The sequence below is a fragment of the Vipera ursinii genome (genome assembly GCF_947247035.1).
Source record: "Vipera ursinii genome assembly, chromosome: Z".
Classification (NCBI taxonomy): domain Eukaryota; kingdom Metazoa; phylum Chordata; class Lepidosauria; order Squamata; family Viperidae; genus Vipera; species Vipera ursinii.
The window spans coordinates 71,177,279-71,199,287 of NC_139517.1; the positions used below are offsets into that span (position 1 = coordinate 71,177,279).

At 37.3% G+C, this 22,009-nt stretch overlaps 2 protein-coding genes across 2 annotated transcripts in view; both read left to right on the forward strand.

The window, feature by feature from the left end:
• The first annotated feature begins 2,563 nt into the window (after window positions 1–2,563).
• On the forward strand, window positions 2,564–11,581 carry RP9 (RP9 pre-mRNA splicing factor). Its single transcript, XM_083376353.1, has 6 exons — window positions 2,564–2,821; window positions 4,415–4,445; window positions 5,036–5,165; window positions 6,504–6,595; window positions 8,553–8,614; window positions 10,354–11,581. Exons 1-6 carry the CDS (start codon window positions 2,637–2,639, stop codon window positions 10,538–10,540), a joined length of 687 nt encoding a protein of 228 aa, XP_083232479.1. The 5' UTR covers window positions 2,564–2,636; the 3' UTR covers window positions 10,541–11,581.
• Window positions 11,582–19,043: 7,462 nt separating this feature from the next.
• Window positions 19,044–22,009, forward strand: part of KBTBD2 (kelch repeat and BTB domain containing 2) — a 31,955-nt gene continuing 28,989 nt past the window's right edge. The window contains exon 1 of the mRNA XM_083377870.1: window positions 19,044–19,112. The gene's annotated coding sequence lies outside the window, so the exon portion shown is untranslated. The remainder of the gene's footprint in view (window positions 19,113–22,009) is intronic.

The following is a 22,009-nucleotide window of genomic DNA, read 5'->3' on the forward strand; positions in this document are numbered from 1 at the left end:
ACTGCCTCAATGCGGCATGGCATGGAAGCTATCAGCCTGTGGCACTGCTGAGGTGTTATGGAAGACCAGGATGCTTCAATAGTGGCCTTCAGCTCTTCTGCATTGTTCGGTCTCATGTCTCTCATCTTTCTCTTGGCAATGCCTCATAGATTCTCTATGGGGTTTAGATCAGGCGAGTTTGCTGGCCAATCAAGCACAGTAATCCCATGGTCATTGAACCAGGTTTTGGTGCTCTTGGCAGTGTGGGCAGGTGCCAAGTCCTGCTGGAAAATGAAGTCAGCATCCCCATAAAGCTCGTCTGCGGAAGGTAGCATGAAGTGCTCCAAAATCTCCTGGTAGACAGCTGCATTGACCCTGGACTTAATGAAGCACAGTGAACCAACACCAGCAGATGACATGGCTCCCCAAATCAACACAGACTGTGGAAACTTCACACTGAACTTCAAACATCTTGCAGTGTGTGCCTCTCCATTCTTCCTCCAGACTCTGGATCCTTGGTTTCCAAATGAGATGCAAAAGTTGCTCTCATCAGAAAAGAGGACTTTGGACCACTGAGCAACAGACCAGGTAAGAAGCTTCTGACGTTGTTTGTTGTTCAGAAGCGGCTTGGCAAGGAATACGACATTTGAAGCCCATGTCCAGGATCCGTCTGTGTGTGGTGGCTCTTGATGCACTGACTCCAGCCTCAGTCCACTCCTTGTGAAAGTCCCCAACACTTTTGAATGGCCTTTTCCTGACAATCCTCTCCAGGCTGCGGTCATCCCTGCTGCTTGTGCACCTTTTTCTTCCACACTTTTTCCTTCCACATAACTCTATTAATGTGCTTTATTTATTTATTTATTTATTTTTGGGACTTATATGCCGCCCTATCTCCCAAAGGACTCAGGGCAGCTAACAACAATAAAAAACAACAATACAAAAATTAAAAAACAATTAAATAACAGCCCCAAAATAAATTAACTACAACAGTTAAAAATTAAAACCCATCATCAATCCAGGTCAGCCTGATGGAAGAAGAAAGTTTTGAGGTCACGGCGAAAGGACCGGAGGTCCTTTGATACAGCACTTTGGGAACATCCAACTTCTTTTGCAATTACCTTTTGAGGCTTTCCCTCCTTATGGAGGGTGTCAATGATGGTTTTGTGCACAACTGTCAGGTCAGCAGTCTTTCCCATGATTGTGATTCCTACTAAACCAGACTGAGAGACCATTTAAAGGCTCAGGAACCCTTTGCAGGTGTTATGGCTTAATTAGCTGATTAGAGTGGGACACTTTGAGCCTAGAATATTGCACCTTTTCACAATATTCTAATTTTCTGAGATTGTGGATTTGGGGTTTTCATGAGCTGTAAGCCATAATCATCACAATTATGACAAATCACGGCTTGAACTATCTTGCTTTGCATGTAATGAGTCTATCTCATATATTACTTTCCCCTTTTAAGTTGCATTACTGAAATAAATGAACTTTTGCACCATATTCTAATTTTTCGAGTGTATCTATCATACTGTTAATATGTCATTTACTGTACTTCCTCCAATAGAATAAATTATTTGCTTGTTCAGAGATAATTCTTACCTGTCTTCCAACATCAGCCATTTAGAAACAGCTGCTGGAAGCCTAATGCCCAGAAGTTTCATCTTATTATCAAAAGAAAGCAAAGAGAAAACAGTAAATTATTTTTTATTCCTTTCCTATATTTTATTGACTAAAGTACTACTTGATTTCTCTCAAAGGTAAGTAAAGAGGTATACAAAACATTGGTCTTTGCCCTCTAAAATTTTCAACTTACACTTACAGACCAGGTTTCACAACTGTATACCAGCAGCATTTCTTTTCTGGTCCCTAAATGACTATAAAGATAATGGACACCTTTTTATTCCTAGAATAACTTGCATAGAAGGGTGAAAAAATGAGCATATTTTATCCTGAAATACATGTTTTGGGAATATTAGGAGAATGTATTTTTTATAAGTTCTAACTGCTCATTTAGCCACGACCTGAAGACTTGGCTATTTGAACTTGCCGGCCTGGACTGAGGGACTTGGATTTTAGATCTTAAATTTTAAAAATTTTAAATTTTAGAATGTGTTTATTGTTTAGGGCTATTTGATTTAATTTCATTTTAATTTTTATACATTATGTGTTGTTTATAGTGTTTTAATTGCCCTGTACACCGCCCCGAGTCCTTTCAGAGAGGGGCGGTATATAAATCCAAATAAATAAATAAATAAATTTTCACTGTAAAAATTGAAGGAAGTATATCTAGATCAGATATTTCATTGCTGATTGTATTGCTGGTGTTTCAATTAAAGAATTAAGAATTAAAGCAGCTTCAGCTGAAAACGCTTCCTCCCAAAAAGGCTTTTTGATTCCCGGTTACAGCTGCAAAGCAATACTGTAAATACTCCAGCTTCCCCTTCCCTTCGGCCCAAAGTTTTTGCGATCCCTCGGCCGAGAGGCTGGAACAAGAAGAGAAGAGGGCGCTGCCTCGAGAGAGAGGTAGCCCTGCTAGCTGAAGGAAGTGCCTGTTTCCACTTCGACCAGGAAGTGAAAGGAGGTGCCGGTCGAGCGGCGGCCAAGCCCCATTTGGGGGCCCGATCCCTTGCCTCAGTTCTGGCACCGTCAGAGCGGCCATGTCCCAAGGAGGCAGGCAGGAAGAGGCAGGGGCAGGCAGCAGCCTCCGGAAACATGGGAGCCACACCGAATTGCTGCCCAGCTGCAGCTCCCAGACAAACCATAAAGGGCAAGATCGGAAGGAGCAAAAGAGAAATAAACGGATGGTGCAGCAAATCCAACAGATCCAACATCTGGAGTCCTTGTAAGCAGAGCCTCTTCGCCGGTCCCTTGACTTGTTTATTTCCTCTTCTCCCCCACCCCCGAGCTCTCCTATGACCGTTAGCAACACGCAAGCCTGTAAGGTAACCATGGTACCTTTCCTAATCCAGTGCACAACTACAGTTGGGTTGTGGTTTTGAGGAGACCACCATAGGCTGAGAGACAAATTCTGTGCTTTCCACTGAACCCACATCGCTGGGTTTCACTTACCTCCTAATCAAGGTTGTCCATTTGTCTGGCACTTTCTTAAGAGGGGTCCTTGGTGCTCTCTGAGCTTTGTTTTCTTGCAGACTTTTCATTACCCAAACTAGGTAACAACATCAGTAAGGAGTGGGGTTTGCTCTCAATTTCTTAAGAAAAAGCATGAAACTCCGATGACCATCCCCCCCCCGAATTAACAGCCCATTAACTTCTTAGTGCCCACCTCAAGTTAACTAGCCGAGTTGCAGACATAGATAGAACAGCACAGGAAAAGAAGTTAATACTGGATGATTCAGATAAGTAAAAGTGAATCATCCAGATCTACAAAGAATCTAAAAAGTCTTGAAGACACCCCACCCCGAAAAATACCATAATCATTCACATTCTGACTATGAATCAATGGTATCCATATAGCACTACTCTGGTAGCTACTTGAGAGAGTCTTCAAACCAAGAATTGTGCGAAATTATTACTGTCCATTTTAAAACTGTTCATTTGTCTAGATCTTTCATAAAGGTATCCATACTGGCAACAGTCACTGACCTTGTGCTAAGGAATTTTATTTCTTAATTCTATGCTATGTGAGATAAATCTTGTCCCTGCCATTCAGTTCATTAGGACAATGACTCCAGATTTTAGAGTATTGAGAAAAAATGCCCTGCTATCCAGTGTTTTCATACTATGCACACTTACGTTTTTTTATTGTATTTGTTTCTTACTCATAGATTACAGTGTTCTATAACAAGAACACTCACTGTTGGTCTCATTTTATTGTTCTATTATAAAAAATCAATTTTGTGGTAGAAGTGCTATGTGCCAGTTAGTTCTGATTTGAGATGTGTGCAAATTATTTCATATTAGCTATTTGATGCATTCGGCCATTCTACTTTTGTTTTATATTTATCTTATTAAGGTATAGTACTCATTCACCCAGGAAATTCTGGCAAGCCTTTCAAATCCCATACTGGAAATAATAAATTAAGTTGGTGTAATGTGGGCAATAAAAAATTTGTGACTTTGTCATTTGTGCTAGTGGAAAGAAAGCTTTTCTTCTTTTGAAGGCAGCTACATTCCAAGAAAAAAAAACTATGTTTCTGACAGATTGTTGATGGTAAATAAAGACTGGAATCTGTTATAGTGAACAGCTTGGAGAGAACTCTTTACATGTTTGAAACTGCTCATTTTTTTCTTTCATTACAATGACACCTTCTTCAGTTTTCCGAAATTGTTCATATCATTTGCCAAGTAAGGCAAATGAAAAACACTTTTAAATAAAGTATCCTTCTATTTTTTGTGGCAACTAAAAAGTCATCATTGCTTAGTTTTTTTTAAAAAAGAAAAATTACTAAAGATATATTTTCAATCTATTTTTCAGCTATGAGAAACTTCCTCCAGGGCTAATTAAGGTAGGTGAGAGGGCTATAAATAATATATTTTTAAAGAAAATATAACAGATATAATGTAAATGTTCTTCAAATTATCACTAAATAATCTATGTGATTGTTTATGCCCTGAGATCCATTTTTGTCTACAGAACTGTAAGTGCTTACTTTTGCATTTGAGTTTGAAGTAAAATGCATCCATCAGGTTTCATTTAAGACATCACTGGGCAACCATGTCAATGTAGAATGTCACATTTGATTGTATACGGCAGAAGAGTAGGTTCAGCTGTCTGGAAAGCTTCAGGTTCAGACACATACAATTAATGACATACAGTATGCATGTCCATTCAGGAAGGGACTAATAATAATCAGTATCTTGTTGCAAGTAGGTTGCAGAAAACTTGCAGAAAACTAACAATACTCTGAATTGTTGCTGGTGCAATGTGCTTCATCTTCTACTTTCCAGCAATCCTGTGTTAACAATCCCTAGTTATTGCTGAGTCAGCTTCAAGGAAGTATGAGCCCATGATTGCAAAATACTACTCTATGTCTATAGAAAAAATCTTGCCCACTTATTTATCTTTATAGCTTTAGTGGTTTTCCTTCTTTTGCAGGAAAATGAGACTAAACCAGAAGACTGCATTCCTGATGTACCTGGCAATGAAAATGCACGAGAATTTTTAGCACATGCTCCAACCAAAGGATTATGGATGCCTTTAGGAAAAGAGGTCAAGGTTATGCAATGTAAGTGGAGCATCTAGATTTTGGAGATTCTGTAATAAATCCAACAATAGGGTTAGTTGGTGAGAATAAGAAAGAAAATCTTTTCTTTAGCAATTATCATTTTTCCCCAATGAAAATAATTAACTTATAAATGCTTTTTGCTTTATGATAAATATTTTTATACTGTCTGTTTCAAAAATATTGCAGATTTAATTCTTATTATTAACTTCATTTCTAATATGTCTTTTATCAGTGCTTTCATGAATAGAATAACTTAAAATATTCATAGCATTTAGGGAAAGGAGAGACTAAAGGGCAAAGGAATGTTTACTGCCAAACCAGAAGAACTGACTTAGAAACAGTATTAATGCTCAGAATGTGCACTCAGTTGGTGCAAGCAGATGGATAAGGTTGAGAGCTGGAAAATCTGTGAGGATGCAGCATGGCATGTTTATAATCAATTGATTTGTAGTCAAGAAAGGTAGGAGAGTTGAAGAAAAAAAACCCACCAAAGAAGTATCCTCAGAGGCTGTTGGTTACTGTTTCCTATACTGCATGCTTATTTTTAAATAGATGTGTAGGATTGTGCTATGAATATTCAATCCTATTTGAATGCAAGAAATGTGCCTAGTGCTATCACCAAAAAGAATAATTAAAATTTTTTGTGGGGTCTTAATTCAGCTACTTTACCTGAAGTTTTTTTTAAACAGAAAAAAATGCTGTTAGTTTTTAGTGTTAAGGAAATCTGACAGCTCAGAGACGAACATATTTTTTTCCATAAGAGCTTAGACCAAAGGCCAATGAGATACAGTATATCCAGGAAATTTGTTTAATCACCTTTGAAAGCAGTCCTTGGTAGCAGCCAGGAGCTCTGATTGTAACATACTCCACAATGTTATTGAATAATTGTACATTATGGAAAAAGTTAATATTTTTACAAACTTACCAGTACAGGGATCCATAGAAATTAAATTTTGTGGATAACATCTAACATTGCTAGAAATATCTCCATATTTTCCATGCCACACATTAATTTATATTTTTCAATTGTGTTGTCTATTAGTTACCTCAACTTTAAGGTAAGAAGACCCAGTTTCTTTACCTCCTGAATCATTTTGGTCACATATCTCTAGAACTGGGAACCTAATCAAAACAAATCAGTCATGAGGAGGACTGGTGTAAAGATACAAATGTGAACTAAGTTCTGCAGACTTTCCATATCTTGCCTTCAGAAAGCATGAGGATAAATAAATAATTGGTTTTGATTTTACAGTGTTGTGTGTGTGTATGTGCGCACTTTTGTAAAAAATGTTCTGGGTAGAATATAATTTTTCAGTGTTAATCTCTTTCTCTCTCAAGGCTGGAGATGTAAACGATACGGACACCGAACAGGAGATAAAGAATGTCCTTTCTTCATCAAAGGCAACCAAAAATTAGAACAATTCAGAGTGGTAAGTAGTGTAAATTGTGTCATAATTTACTCTAAATGATCACATGAGAAAAATGTTAAATTAACGCATCTGATTTTTCCGTTAATTGTAGATAACGTTAACATAATTCTGTAAAATATGATATGCTAATATTAATCTTCCATGGGGCACTTTCCTAGGAATAAAACAGAGACAGTGTCAGCAGAGAATAAGTTGGAGTTAATTTCCTTTCTCTTGCCAGTTTGCCTTAGCCAACCACTACATCTCCAGGATCATTCCAAGACATGTTGCATTGGGAAACAAATACTAAACATATAGGTAGCTTTCTTGGGCAGAAACATTATTGATAATATGCCCTCTAACTACAATAATTGCTTTTGCCAGTGGTTTTCAACCTGTGGTCCATGGATCCCTAGGGAACTGTGAGGCCCTGAAGAAATGTTATGATTTAAATCTTGAGTTAAATCTTGACGGTCCATGGCCACAAAAGGGGGTCTGTGGCAAAAAAAAAAAGTTTCAGAACCACTGGATTATGCTATTAGTCTCCTCCACTTTCTTTCCCCAACCAGCATTTAGGAATACTGTATGCCTTGCATCAAAATCCACAAAAGGGAAAATGAAGATATTTTATTAGGACTGGATATGCTTTAAAACAAATTCAAAAGAAGGGCTTCAAACCTCATGTAGAGCAGCAAAGTTGCAAAAAATAGTTGGGCTGTTTAATTGAATATCAAAGAAGTGTAATACTTCTGTAATTCCTGAAGCACTTTGAATTACTTTCAAAGCAAACGCGGTCCTATTACTTATGTACTATTTATTTCAATGTTCATCTTCAAATAAGCCTATACAAATAAATCCACTGCATTTTATACAGATTCCATACCTAGAAACCGAGATGGGAAACCATATTAAACGCAAGTGATTAGATAAGTATCTATTTATAAAGTGTTAGGCTATTTATGCATTTAGAATTGATGTACACATTAAGAGATATAAATTCTGTATCCAGTCATTTTGAACTAACTGCAAACTAGAAAATGCAAGTAAACATTTGACTAATTAATCATAAAAATATTGCAGCTGTTAACATTGCTTTGAATTTCACTCTTTTACATCCTTACATTTCAGTTTTGGTATTTATAGTTTAAAAATTTAGGAATAATGCTGAAAATGATACATTTGGTTTTCTTTTGGTAGTCAAAAGACGGTCTAAGATCTTAGATGGTCTGAGATCTGACTCCAGAACAGGAGTTCAAAGAAGAATAGGTGCAATTGTATAATAGGAAAAAGGTTTAATAAAATATTAACGCATATAAAGGAGACAGGATTTGAATTTTATCAAACAGAAAATTTTTACCTTTGACTGGGAGCTATTAAGCTGATTCATAAGTTATATTTTAAACCTAAGATATCCATATAATCTGTCCCTAACAACCTGTATGAAGCAAAAGAGTGTAGAGATAAAACAATCACTGCATGGGACCACTCTCCAAAATAGGCTGACAAAATTGTTTTGCTTGTGTCCATAGACTGATGGGGAGGACGTGATAGGCAGCCTTGACTAGCAATCTATACCATGCTATTTTGAGAACTCCAGAACTTCTGCAAAAGTTGCCAGTGACTCTTTCCAACATCATTTGGTAATGTGGTTTGCCATCACAATTTGGGTCAGTAGGGTTAGAAGTTTTAATGTTTCCTCATCTTTGTTAACACTTGTTATGTTTGTATCCCATCCACAGCACCCTACATGGGATTCAAGTGACAATCTTAATCAGGAAAAAGGTTGCCACTCTTGTGTAGGAAATGCCATTGATTTTATTGTACAGACCTTCTAAGCCCTTCAGATATATTTGGATTACAAATCCCAGGATTTTCAAGGGAATTTCAATCCAACTCCATCTGGAGGGCATCATGTTGAAAATTTAAAAAGTTGTAAGAAATTATTTGGTTGGACATGAAGCTTTCTTTCCTCTCTAAGGCACATGAAGACCCCATGTATGATATAATAAGAGAAAATAAACGCTATGAAAAAGATATGAGGTAAGTTTAGCTCTTTTAAACAATTATGATGAAAATGATGATAGTGATACTTCACAAATTTCCAAATATTTTTTGACCATTATAAGAAAGCTCAGTAATATAATCCTCAAGTTTGAAGTTGAGAGATGGTGACTTGCCAGAGTGAGAATGCCCTGTGAGATATGAATCAAGAAAATTGCCAGCCATCTGTTATGACTACCGTATTTTTTGGACCATAAGACACACTTTTTCCCCCCAAAAGTGAGGGGGAAAACGAGGGTGCATCTTATGGTCCGAAGGTGATCCGTATGGCCAGCTCCAACCTCCGCAAGTGGAAAGCAAGGGAGATTGCCAGGAGCACAAATCGGCATGTGCTGAGAAACGCCGATCTCGCACTCCTGCAATCTCCCTCGCTTGGTTTCAGCTTCCCTTGCTACAAGAGAAAGCAGGCTGACACGGAGCGAGGGAGATTGCCAGGAACGCGATCTCGCACTGCTGCAATCTCCCTCATCTGTTTCAGCCCGCTTTCTCTTGTAGCAAGGGAAACTGAAACCGCGCGAGCTCGCGTTCCTGGCAATCTCCCTCGCTCCGTTTCAGCTTGCTTTCTGCAAGAGAAAGCTGGGCTGCAGGGCTGCCTCCGTGGGTACTGCTCTAACACAGAGAGGGAAGGACAAAGAGGGAGAGAAGGAAGGAAGGAAGGAAGGAAGGAAGGAAGGAAGGAAGGAAGGAAGGAAGGAAGGAAGGAAGGAAGGAACAATGGGAGAGGGAGGGAGAGAGAGAAATAGAGAGAGAGAAAGATAGGGAGAGAGAGAAGGAAAAAATAGAGGGAGAGAGAGAGAGGAGAAAGATAGGGAGAGAGAGAAGGAGAAAGAGAAATAGAGGGAGAGGGAAAGAGAGAGAGAGAGAGGGAAAGAAAAAAATAGAGAAAGGGAGAGAGAAAGGAGAAAGAAAGGGAGGGAAATAGAGGGAGAGAAAGAGGGAGAAATAGAGGGAAAGAGAAAAATAAAGAAGGAGATGGAGAGAAAGGGAGAAAGAAAGAAAGGGAGGGGGAGAGAGGAAGAGAAAGAGAAGGAGAGAGAGAAATTAAATTAGTAACATGATTGTTAAGTGAATCTGGTTTCCCCACTAACTTTGCTTGTCAGAAGGTTGCAAAAGGCGATCACATGACCCTGGAACAATGTGACCATCATAAATATGAATCGATTGCCAAGCATCCGAATGTAAATCACATGACCCTGGGGATGCTGCAATGGTCATAAGTGTGAAAAATGGTCATGTCACTTTTTTCAGTGCTGTCGTAACTTTGAACAGTCACTAAGTAAATTGTTGTAAGTCGAGGACTACCTGTACTTTATCATTTTTTTTCCTTTTTGGGGTGTGTGTGTCAAGTTTTTGACACCTTGCGGGGCAACTGGTGGTACTCGGACATTGCCTTGTCCTAAAAGTGGTACAATGGATGAAAAGGTTGAAAAGCCCTGTTTTAGTATACTGATACTATTTGGTTCAGAATATTTTTTTCCTTGTTTTTCTGCTCTAAAAACTGGGTGCGTCTTATGGTCAGGTGCGTCTTATGGTCCAAAAAATACGGTACTTCATTTCACATGTTTTCTGCAGAGAAAAAAAAACTGACTTCTTAATCATAAAGAACCCCATTTATTTCTGATGTAATAGTTCCTAAGTTTTTGCTTTAATGTGATATCCAAGTGAAATGAAACCTGCCCAAGCAAATATCATTTGACATTGTCTTTTTATGCACTTAGGATAGAACAATTAAAACGGTTGCTGGAAGACTCCACATCAGATGAAGACAGCAGCAGTGACACTTCCAGTCCCTCAGGGAATCAGGTGAAGCACAAGAAGAAGAAAAAGAAAAAAGAAAAGAAGAAAAAAAAGAAAAAGAGAAAACACCGGTCTTCTAAATCAAGCAAGAAGTCTGAATCAGATTGAGGAGATGGTTGCCTTTGTGTCAATAAGATGTAAAAGATCCAAAGAACATTCCTTTATTTCTGCATGCTCTACCTTTCTTGTGTTGGAAAATAACAACAAACCCCAAGAAAGGTTATTTTGTATCTGTGGGAGATGCTTCTAAAAAAACCCTGCTTCTGTGTACACACCGACATGAATGCATGCACAGATACTTCTTTTTAACTATTTTTGTAAAAGGTCCCTCCGCCCTTTTTTTGGCCTACTAAGACTTTAACAATCAGTGTAGAAAAGGGAAAACTACTAATAGGAAAGTTCTAAAAATAACTCCCAAGATTACACAAATATCTTTTCATCAAAGCTTGGTAACATTTAGCCAAAAGAATTCCTTTAGTAGCATATCACTAAAGTGATAAAGTATGGCAGATGTCCCAGCCTTTACTAAAAGAAGCCTATTGGACAATATGCAGAGGCAAATGAATTACAAAGGGGCTTGGTATGGGCTTCACCCTTAACTGCCTCCATCTGAACTTTGCTCCAAAAAGTGGCTTTCTACAAAGGGATGAAGCACAATACAACTATCATCTACCACAATACAAGAATATATTTTATAACTTATTTTCAGATGTACTTTATTGTTAAGCTGCATAATTTATCACCCATCCTCCAGCTGCATCTGACATAATAGGAATGGCTCCACAGAATTCTATAAGATTAGAAATAGAATCGGAGGAATTGTAAAACAATCTTTAGATCGCACATTTTGAAGATCGTTTTACTGATAATAAAGCACACTTAAATAAAACTTATTTTCAAATGTCCATTTCCTTAGCAATTCCTAGAAAAGTGCTTGAAAAATTAAAAATGTTTTTTGTCAAGTAACCATGCATGTTGTGTTGCTTTTTGATGGTGGATAAAATTCAGAAAATGGTTAAAAATTGATTATATTCTATTATGGCACTCTAAGTTTGACTTTTTTAGACAGAAAAATAATAATGGAAGCATAGGTGTATTAATTGTGGCATATCTGTTCTGCCCAATAAAATAACTGTTTATTCATCTGTATTACTTTTTATTTAATTAAAAAGCAATAAAAGAACTAAAGTTTTGGATCAAAATCCTAGACAGCTGTGATGTAGAGCAAAGAGAAACATTTTTGTTGCATCAGCACTTTGTCATCAAAACTGTAGCATGCTTGTTCCTTTAGATCAGGGGTATCAAACTGCCGGCCCACGGGCCAGATGCATCATAGCAAAACCTCGCCCACCCCATTGCCGGCAATGGCAAAAAAGTTGCGATACATTGCAACACGTCACATGACGTTGCCAGTTTGACACCCCTGCTTTAGATGACTGGGTGCAAAATATCTGGCTTCATCTACACCTGTTCATTCCTTCATCTCTTCCCATTTATCAAGGACTGAAAGCTTAATTATCTTTGAAAGCAAAGGTTTGCTAGGGAGTTAAAAGCAATTTGAGCCATTATTTCCAATAACAGTTTGTAATACTAAGGATTAGCTGGATAACTGGAGTCATTATCATGCACATAAACTCAGCCCAACACCTCCATTTTAATCTGTTTATTCTGCAGTATGTTCCACAAACAGCTTGCTAGAATCATCCTGAGAATGGAGATGTAGAAAAAGAATGAATCCAATTCAAGGCTTCATATTCTATTGTCAGTTGCTGACCCAGAATAATGAAAACTGTGCCCTTTTAAGCATGAAAAATGAACAGTTCCATTTAAGAAAATACATTGATATGTTCATAATATAGCCTTAGTTATGCTAAGAAGACACTATAGCATAACTTCTTTTAGTATAGGAACTAGAATTCTACTAGAATGTACTCTGACCAAATACTAAACTGCATCCAATTAAAGTTAAATATATTTTATGAAATTTCCTCCTATGAAATTTTCCATGCTGCCATGTTAAAAATTACAATTTAAAGGCAACTTAAATTCTGAGACTACATTCAAAATCTACAGGGTCTGAATATTTCTTTAAAACCTTGGTTTATGCAACCATGATGTGAGCTTTATTTAGATAGAGTATAGTTTCTCTTATTTACAAAAAATTATCTTGGTGTCCTTTCAGGTATCACTGCAGAAGGAAGTAGGGAGCATTGTTTCTTAAAACTTGATACTATTTAAAGTTAATGCTTTTTAAACTAAATTGTGATTCCTACTGACCTTTGTTTCATATTTCTCAGGTGATGCTTTATCCATTCTTTGAGAATAAGTTTTACATTGGAAATTATTCACACATCCTATTAGTGCAACTTCAACTTTATTTAAACACTGTGTTACTTAACATTGTGTGAAATGTGTGTGTCCAAATCCATTTTTTTGGACATTTTACAGTGTGAACTCAGGAATCCTTAAACTGATTTGCTTCAAAAAAAAATTACGATTCCTTTAAACAATACAAGCAAATATTTGCACTTCCATAATACTGATTATCATTGTCTTCTTTTATCTTTTATAGGGTGGTTTCTTTGCTTCACACCCTGCACAAAAGGAAAACATAAAAAATAGTTTGCAAATGGATAATATTCAGGGCAGTTGAGAATAACCATATGCAAATTTGTCTGCCAAGTTTTAAAGCTTCTACAAACCAGTACAGTATAATCATTATGAAGGAACATCTTAACTAGACAGGATGATAAAACATTTCAAATACTTAAAATATGTACATGGCATATGCCTAGCATAATAAGTTTATATTACTTATGAAGAAATCTATATAAGAAAAAGCCATATATGAGCAGCATTCAAATACTACCCAGCTGCTAAAAATTAGGACATCATGGGACTTAAATAAGTTAGAGGCATGAAGTGAAAAGATTGGGATCCAGCTTAAGATTCTTTTAAGATTTTTCTTAAAGTGTGGGGAAATCAGACCTATAACCTTCAGTGTGATTTGTCTGAGAGGTCTGTTTACACATCTTTCTGTATGACAGCTGAACAGGCACTAACTATGAGCACTAACTAGAGCAGTGCACAGCAACACAAAGCAATCAGTGTAACTACCTAGTAAAATGTGTGCCAAAGATACAAACATCCTTATCGTACCTTAGGAAAAGCCCACTTAGGTATTCAGTCTCAAATGCTGTTAATAGTTTGTGTAGTGTAACAGTCCATGGTAGTGGACGTAAGCAGGCATGATGCTCAGTAATGTAATTTTTCAAGAAATTAGTCTAAGGATAACAGTTTAGATCAAACAGGAATCTCCCTTGGCACTGCAGCTGGACTTAGCAGGTTGTTTGCATCCTTTATACAACTTTTCTCTCCTCAGCAAGGCTGAGTATGTATTGCATAAAGATGTATTTCACTGACTATATACTCAATACAATTGATATTTTACTGATTATGATCCATGTTTTTATTATACACATCTTTCAAAGAGCAGAAACATCCTATGCAAGAAAATATTCCACTATGGTTTTCCAATTCAGTGAACCCACAATTTTCATTTGTAGCACTAGTTCTAAAATTCCTATGAGCTGACTATTATTGGACTTCCATATACTGCTCAGAGTATTCTTATAGAAATGATTTGAAAAGTGAATTTAAAAGTTTATCTCTTTATTACTAGATAACTTGCTGACATAGTGCGCTTACCCTTGTAATACGTAGTTTTAGGTTTCTCCCATTCTTCAGTGGTTTCACACCTTGTGTCTCTGCGTTTATGAGGAGGCTTATGCACTCCTTTCTTCTTTGGACAGTCCATATACATATCGTCAGAAGCAAAAGGAAATACTTCTAGGATATCTATTATAAATGAAATAATTTTTTTCATTCATTTTATTTACCCTGCGCCTAAAATTTAATCCCTTCTATCATTTCCAATTTTTAAATTACTTTGCTTGCAAAGACATCTGTACCACACCTCATTCTTTAAGAATAGCTTTTCAAATTCACCATACAAGATAACAGATATTTTCTCAGAATATGCACGAGCAACTAGAGAATTGTGACTGGCTGAGGCTCCCAATTGAGTTGTACATGATATCCAAAATTCATGTTTGATCTGAGCAGCACTGAATTTGCTTTTATGTATAATACCTCAGCATTCAAATTAACTTGACTTTTTTTTGCTTGCACAAATTGCCACTTTGCTTTAAAATGTGGAATCAATTGCCACTGAGTTAAAGAAAATTAGTTGAAGTCATGTTAATAAATAGATGTATGCAGTACATTTTTATTTTAAAGAATAGATCATACCTTTCTCTTTTGCAGCAGTAGGTGAGAGATCACCAGGTTTTAGGCTAGCAGATCTGGGTCTAGCACCACTTTTCATCCAGTATTCATCAGGTCCAGTCCTTCTATTTTCGTCTTGTAACCATCCTGATCAACATGTATAAAGCAGAAGTTCAGTTCTTTGCTACATATCTGGTTAGTAATTGGTAAAGCAAATTGGCTCAACAATCCTAATAGAATTCCAATATGTCCACTGATTTAACTGCAGACTATGAATATATTCAGGTGTACATGTGTGTACACATAGATCAGCCTGGATGCTAATATGGACTATGCTACTTTCAACTCTTGATCAAGGAACATTTAGACTGTAGTCACTCAATATTCTATCATTAAAAAAAGTTTGTTAACTGTGTACAAGAATTCAAAGTAAAAGGTACATATGAGGAGAAAAAGAATTTGAAATACATAAACTGCAGCGTTTCAGAGAGATAGGCATTCAAGTAGCTATGTACAAAATTCTTGATATACAGCTTATTTCCAAAAAAAGCCCACAAATCCCCCAAAATAATCTATCTTCCTCTCTCTCCTCTGTTTGACTTATAAAGACTTATAAATTAGAAAATGAAGTTTTGCAAAAAGAAAAAAAAGATTGACATCTGTTTCAGTTTTCTATTTACCTGAGCATTTCTGTGGATTTTTTCTGTATTCAAGTAATTCTAGCTGTTGGGCTGTAGGTCTCATCAAGCAGATGTTATAATCATCACAGAGATCTTCATCTTGCTCCTTCTGCAGTTTAGTAGGCAACCCAGACATTTTTTCTTGCACAGGCCAGTTAATTACATGTGGTGGCACTGCATTTTTAGGGATTCTCCAAAATACTTGCTGGGTAGTCTGTTGGCCCAATCCACTTTTGTCTGAATTCAGGATTTCATATGGCGTATCTTCTTCAACAAAGTATTCCTCATCAGTTTCTTCTTCATATTCCTCTGGTTCCATCACCCAATATTCTTCAGAGTCATCAGCATCTGATGGAGATGAATTTGTTATTTTTTGGAGACAATAGAGATGCTTGTCACTGGAACATCTTGGAAAAACGTTCATCTTTTTGATTTGGCTAGGATTCTCTTTAACCTTGACTCTTGAATCACTCTTCAGATTTTGACTTTGCTCACTAGTGACCTGTTCAGTCCCCATCACTTCCTCATCTTCATTGAGTGTGCCTCCACTTCTTATATGGTCTATTCCCAAGCCATCAGCATTTTTCTTGAAAGTACATAAACTCTTTGGAAGCAAATAGTCTGGGACTATGACAGACACTGAAGAATTCTCAGTTGATGAGCCTTCTTCAATAGAAGACATATCATCAGAGGTAATACTGAGCAAATTTGGACGCTTTCTTCGGAAAAGATATTTTTCATAGTTATAGTTTGGATCCATGTTATCCACACAAGCCAACCAGCTCTCAGAAGGAAGATATTTTTCAGAGTCATCACACCACTGGATTTTTTCTGAAGCACTCCAGTTTTCATTGCTCACATCATTACATTCACTCAACTTCTGAGGCAAATACGCATCATTTGTCACCTCCATGCCAGAGGGATATAATTTCCGTTGTCGGATATGATTTGAAACTTCTTGTGGAGCTTTTGAACCACCTGATTTTTTAAAACCAGGAGGTATTTTGGCCATCAGTACATCCTGCCTTATCCCTGAGTAGTCAGGCCCAGTTGGTTCAGCCAGTTGCACAGTTCCAGCTTCCTCCATTGGATCCTTTGCTCTGTAGTTTATAACTCCTTGTTTTTCTGAATCTTGATTTTCTTTACATAGAGACTGTTTCTTCTGCATGTCCTCAGGAACCTTTTGCTCCTCTGAAAATGGAATACATGGAAGCAATTCTCCTTGTTCGCGAGGCCCATATGCAACTCCTTCACAGGAGCTACGAGCAAGCATATCTCTTTGCACGATATTTGTTGGGACTTTTTTCTGTGCCATCTCATAGAGAGGGATTGTTTCTTTGAAAGACTTCCATAGCTGGATGGCAGGAGCACCATCATTTGCATATTGTATTCTAACTTCCTCTTTCTCAATGGCATAGCCTGCGGGGGGAAGGGTTCTAAATGGTACAAGACCTGAAGAGTTCTTGGCAAGTTCCCTGTCTGACACAGCAGAAGATGTTTTATCTGTTTTTTCTAACAAACTTTCAGTTTCTTTAGGCGTATCAGATGCGATATGAGCAGTATTTCCAGCATCACAGCTTTTTGTTCCTGTATCTTGTTCCATAGGTGTTTTTGCTCCACTTTCAGATTCTCCAAAATTAGTTTGAGTTTCTTTGTCCTCTGTTCTTTTCACTGGGTTTTGTGGTTGACACATCATGGGAAAACCATGCCTGAACCGTGGGACTTGATACACCATGGGTGATGGTGGAGGACCACTGAAATAAGGTCTTCTAATTCTCATATGCATAGGAGGCTGTGGAACTAAATATCCAGGATATTCCTGGGCAGGAACTGAGTAACATTGGAAGTATGGATTGCTACTTCTTAAACCTAAGAACAAAACCAAAATACAGTTATATCATTGGCTTCTAATTTTAGATCTTCAGCAAGGCTAAACATGCAATCAGAATAATCAAAAAAAAAATCAGCCAAGCCCCTCAAAATATATGTATCTTTGGTGATTTAGCAGCATCAACAGGCTGTTCTATATCTTCCTAGGTATCCTATAAAGTTACTGCAACAGAATAAAACAATAATTCTATTAGTGGAGTTTTAATTAAGCACCCCCAATTTATTTGCTGCAACAAAATAAACCACTCTTTCTAAGCTCATTGTTTTTGGATATCTAACAAATTAATAGCTCTGTGCCTTTGAAAATGCCTCATTTTACACTTTTTTTGTGTCCAAGATTATAGTTGTGCCAATAGAACTGAATATTTGTTGCTCAGAGCTGAACTGCAATATTCTTTGTTATTTTCTTCCAGACATTTCATTACTCAACTAGCAAATATCATCAGTGCTAAAACTGCTGGTGACGTTCTACCATAGATCCATAGAGAGCATTCTAACCTATTGCATTTATGTGGAGTTTGCCAACTGCACAGCAGCAGATAGGAAAGCACTCCAGAGAGTCATTACCATTGCCCAGAGGATTATTGGCTGCCCTCTCCTCCCCCCACCCAGACGAACTTTACAGTTCCCACTGTCTTAGGAAAGCTCAAAACACTCTTAAAGACTCATATTATCCAGGACATTCTTTTTTTTTAACTATTACCATCTGGCAGATGGTGCAGGATAATAAAAACAAAGAAATAGGCTGAAAAACAGTTTTTATCCCAGAGCTGGAATCATATTAAATACTATTGTACAGTGCAACACTGAAGTGCAATATTAGGGGCAGCGCAGTGGTGAATAGAATGTGAAGGATGTGTGTATATAATGTATGTTTTTACTTGTGTGTAGTGTGTACTATGGACAGCACTTAATTTCATTGTGAGATATACAATGATGATATTCTATTCTAAAAGTGCTAAAAGTGTTTGAGCTAACAGTAAACAGCCTAATCAAGGAACCACCAAAAACTTTCCCACCAACCTGGACGGGGCAAATCACTTGTATTTAAACAAAGAGCAAACCGCACCCCCTTTTAGCACCGATGATATTCCCTAGATGGGTATTGAAATGTCTGCAAGAAAACAGCTAAGCTCAGAGATAACCGAGAATCTCACAGGTACAGTTATATTTAGCTCAGCAAGGCATGAAGTGAAAACATGAAGTAGTACATGCAAAATTTCAGTGCAGCTCAGTGACTATTACTGAAAAAAAGTTATAATTTACAGATAAAGGAGGTCAACAGTTTTGTATAATTTTGGAAGTGAATAAGCAGGAGTCAGAAGACTACGACTGACAATATCTTTTGCTATTAATTATATTTGTTATGCTTTCTGTCCTTGATAGATCTGACTAGTATCTGTATGGAAGTATCCATGAAATACAAGAGCTATAGGCTACACTAGGAAGGTTAAAAAAGGTTTAAAAAGCAAATGGAGCCAAAAGAACTCAACTTAAGCTGCTAGAAGCTGTGTTTGACTTGAAGGAGACACTTAATTGCAGTAACAAGCAGAGCCTAATTACATTTATTTGGAAACAGAACTCATTGTTGTCAATGGAATAATTTATAGCTAAACAAACTAAAGTTTACAAGCTAATTAAATGCAGTTGAAATAAATTGTATTTAAGTTAATTATGCTAAATAAAGCTATTTATTTGCCCTAGGAGGAAGCAAGCAGAAATTAGGAAAGTGAGGAATTTCCTGTTTGTTGCTATATGCTCTGAAAGTTTCATCCACTGAAAGCTAAAATGTTATAAAGCTGTTAAGCAGAGCTACAATGAAGGTAATGATGATGAGAGTGCTTCTTTATAGTATAATATAAAATATAAAATGTACTACAAAACATTAGAAGTATGATCCTGAATATTAATAGTAACATTCCAGACAGATTACCCTGTAATGTATTTTGCTAGTACCGGTATTACAGAAAATAAGTTTTGAGGCAAATTTCAATGTCTGAAAAGAATGCTTAACAGATTCTGACTGAAAGCATGAATAAATTATAGGTAAAATTTGCTGGTATCATTTCTGCCTCATTAGCCTTTAAATCTTTGACACTTGCTATGCCCTTCCCTAAGCATTTTTCTTAGTCTTTTTTTTAGAACATTCTTTTTTTTTGTCAAAGAGCCTATAAAGTTAAGAGCACTACTGCCAAGATCCAGAACAGTAGATGAAACTCTAACAGAGATAATAAATTAGCAGTTCAACTGCAGCTCTTTGTTTGACCAAATAGAGAAAACATTGACAGATTTTTCTAGTAAATTTCTCACTTTTTTGTTTCCTGTTCAGATTTGGCAAATAACCCCCTTTTCCCCATAAGTTTATCATTGTATGTAAAGACATTGTACTGTATAGATTCTCTTACCAGATGCAGGCATGCCATAGGGATTGTACATAGGTCCAACAAGCCATGGATTAGGGAATGGCTGATGTGCTGTAGGCTGAGCATAAAAAAAAGGCCTTGGATTTGTAGAATAGGGTCTGCTTTCTGAGGCTGGAGGAGCATTCATTTTCTAAACTTGAAACAGAAAACAAATATAAAATTTAAAAGGCATAAATGCTAGACAAGACAGTTGATGGTGTAGCTTATCTAAGAATAAGGACATTATGAAGATATCCTGATAAAAATGAAAAAATAAATTTAAACATATCACTACTGCACACATTTTTTTAGTAGGTATTTGCTTGACGCTGCTGTCTCAGGATCCTTGTCCAAAAATGTTCAAGTATCATCTGCCTCTACATTTGGAGAAAGAATAGGAACAGTTTGGAATGTTTAAAGAAACCCTAAAACTTGTGTGTTGGCAAGGGAAAATTCCACAAGGAGATGTGAGGTTATGAAGTTATCAGCTACATAAAGTTATGTAGTTCCACATATTTGGTGAACCTTACCCCGTCAGGATCTTGCAAAACCAGACAAACCACATTATATCTACTGATTGTCGCCATATTACCTATCAAAGTTGTACAGCCTGGGATTTTAAATTAGCTCTGCCAAGTTACAGAATAAAACAGTGTTTCTATTAGTGAAGTTTTAAATAAGCACCCTGCATTCAGTTGCTGAATAAACCAACATTTCTAATACTGCAATTTTAAAGCAAACACTCCCAATTTAGTTGCTGCAACAGAATAAAACAACAATGCTATTGATGACATTTTAAAGCAAGCACCCCAATTTAATGGCAGCCCACAGAATGAAGCAAAATTTCTATTACTGGAATTTTAAAACAGGCAGCTCCAATTTCATTGCTGCAACAGAATAAACCAATATTTCTAATACTTAGATTTTAAAGCTAGTACCCCTGGTGTCCCCTTCATGGATTACTGCCTTGTCGTGGTGAAGGGGCTTGTGTAATTCAATGAAGCTATGAGCTATGCCATGCAGGGCCACCCAAGACGGAAAGGTCATAGCAGAGAGTTCTGACAAAACGTGATCCACTGGAGAAGGAAATGGCAACCCACTCCAGTATCTTTGCCATGAAAACCCTATGGACAGTACCAAAAAGCAAAAAGATATGATGCTGGAAGATGAGCCCCTCAGGTCAGAAGGCGTCCAATATGCTACTGGGGAAGAGCAGAGGGCTAGTACTAGTAGCGCCAGAAAGAATGAAGTGACTGGGCCAAAGCCGAAAGGATGGTCAGCTGTGGATGTGTCTGGTGGTGAAAGGAAAGTCCTATGCTGTAAAGATTTTTTCTCCATAGGAACCTGGAATATAAGAGCCATGAATCAAGGAAAGCTGGACATGGTCAAACAAGAGATGACAAGACTGAACATCGACATCTTAGGTATCAGCGAACTAAAATGAACAGGAATGAGTGAATTTAATTCAGATGACCATCAGGTATACTACTGTGGGCAAGAATCCCTCAGAAGAAATGGAGTAGCCTTCATAGTCAATAAAAGAATAGGAAAAGCAATATTGGGATACAATCCTCAAAATGACAGAATGATCTCAGTTCGAATCCAAGGCAAACCATTCAATATCACAGTAGTCCAAGTCTATGCCCCAACCACCAGTGCTGAAGAGGATGAAATTGACTGGTTCTATGAAGCCCTACAGCACCTTATAGAACTAACACCCCAAAATGATGTTCTTATCATCATGGGGGATTGGAATGCTAAAGTAGGAAGCCAAAAGATAACCAGAATAACAGGCAAATTTGGCCTTGGAGTACAAAATGAAGCAGGGCACAGGCTGATAGAATTTTGTCAAGAGAATACGATGGTCATAGCAAACACTCTTTTCCAACAACCCAAGAGACGGCTCTACACATGGACATCACCAGGCGGTCAACACAGAAATCAGATTGACTATATGCTCTGTAGCCAAAGATGGAGAAGCTCTATACAGTCAGTAAAAACAAGACCAGGAGCTGACTGTGGCTCAGACCATGAGCTTCTCATTGCAAAGTTTAGGCTTAAACTGAAGAAAGTAGGGAAAAGCACTAGGCCACTCAGGTATGAATTAAATCATATCCCTGTTGAATATACAGTAGAGGTGACAAATAGATTTAAGGAATTAGATCTGATAGACAGAGTGCCTGAAGAACTATGGACAGAGGTTCGCAACATTGTAGAACAGGTAGCAACCAAAACCATCCCAAAGAAAAAGAAATGCAAGAAAGCAAAATGGCTGTCTGAGGAAGCTTTGCAAATAGCTGAGGAAAGGAGGGAAGCGA

Bases quoted from the DNA above. Each gene is read 5' to 3' on its own strand.
- RP9 (XM_083376353.1), top strand. From the start codon at position 2,637: ATGTCCCAAGGAGGCAGGCAGGAAGAGGCAGGGGCAGGCAGCAGCCTC. The intron at 2,822-4,414 runs GTAAGCAGAGCC...TCTATTTTTCAG, and splicing joins ATCCAACATCTGGAGTCCTT to CTATGAGAAACTTCCTCCAG. The intron at 4,446-5,035 runs GTAGGTGAGAGG...CTTCTTTTGCAG, and splicing joins TTCCTCCAGGGCTAATTAAG to GAAAATGAGACTAAACCAGA.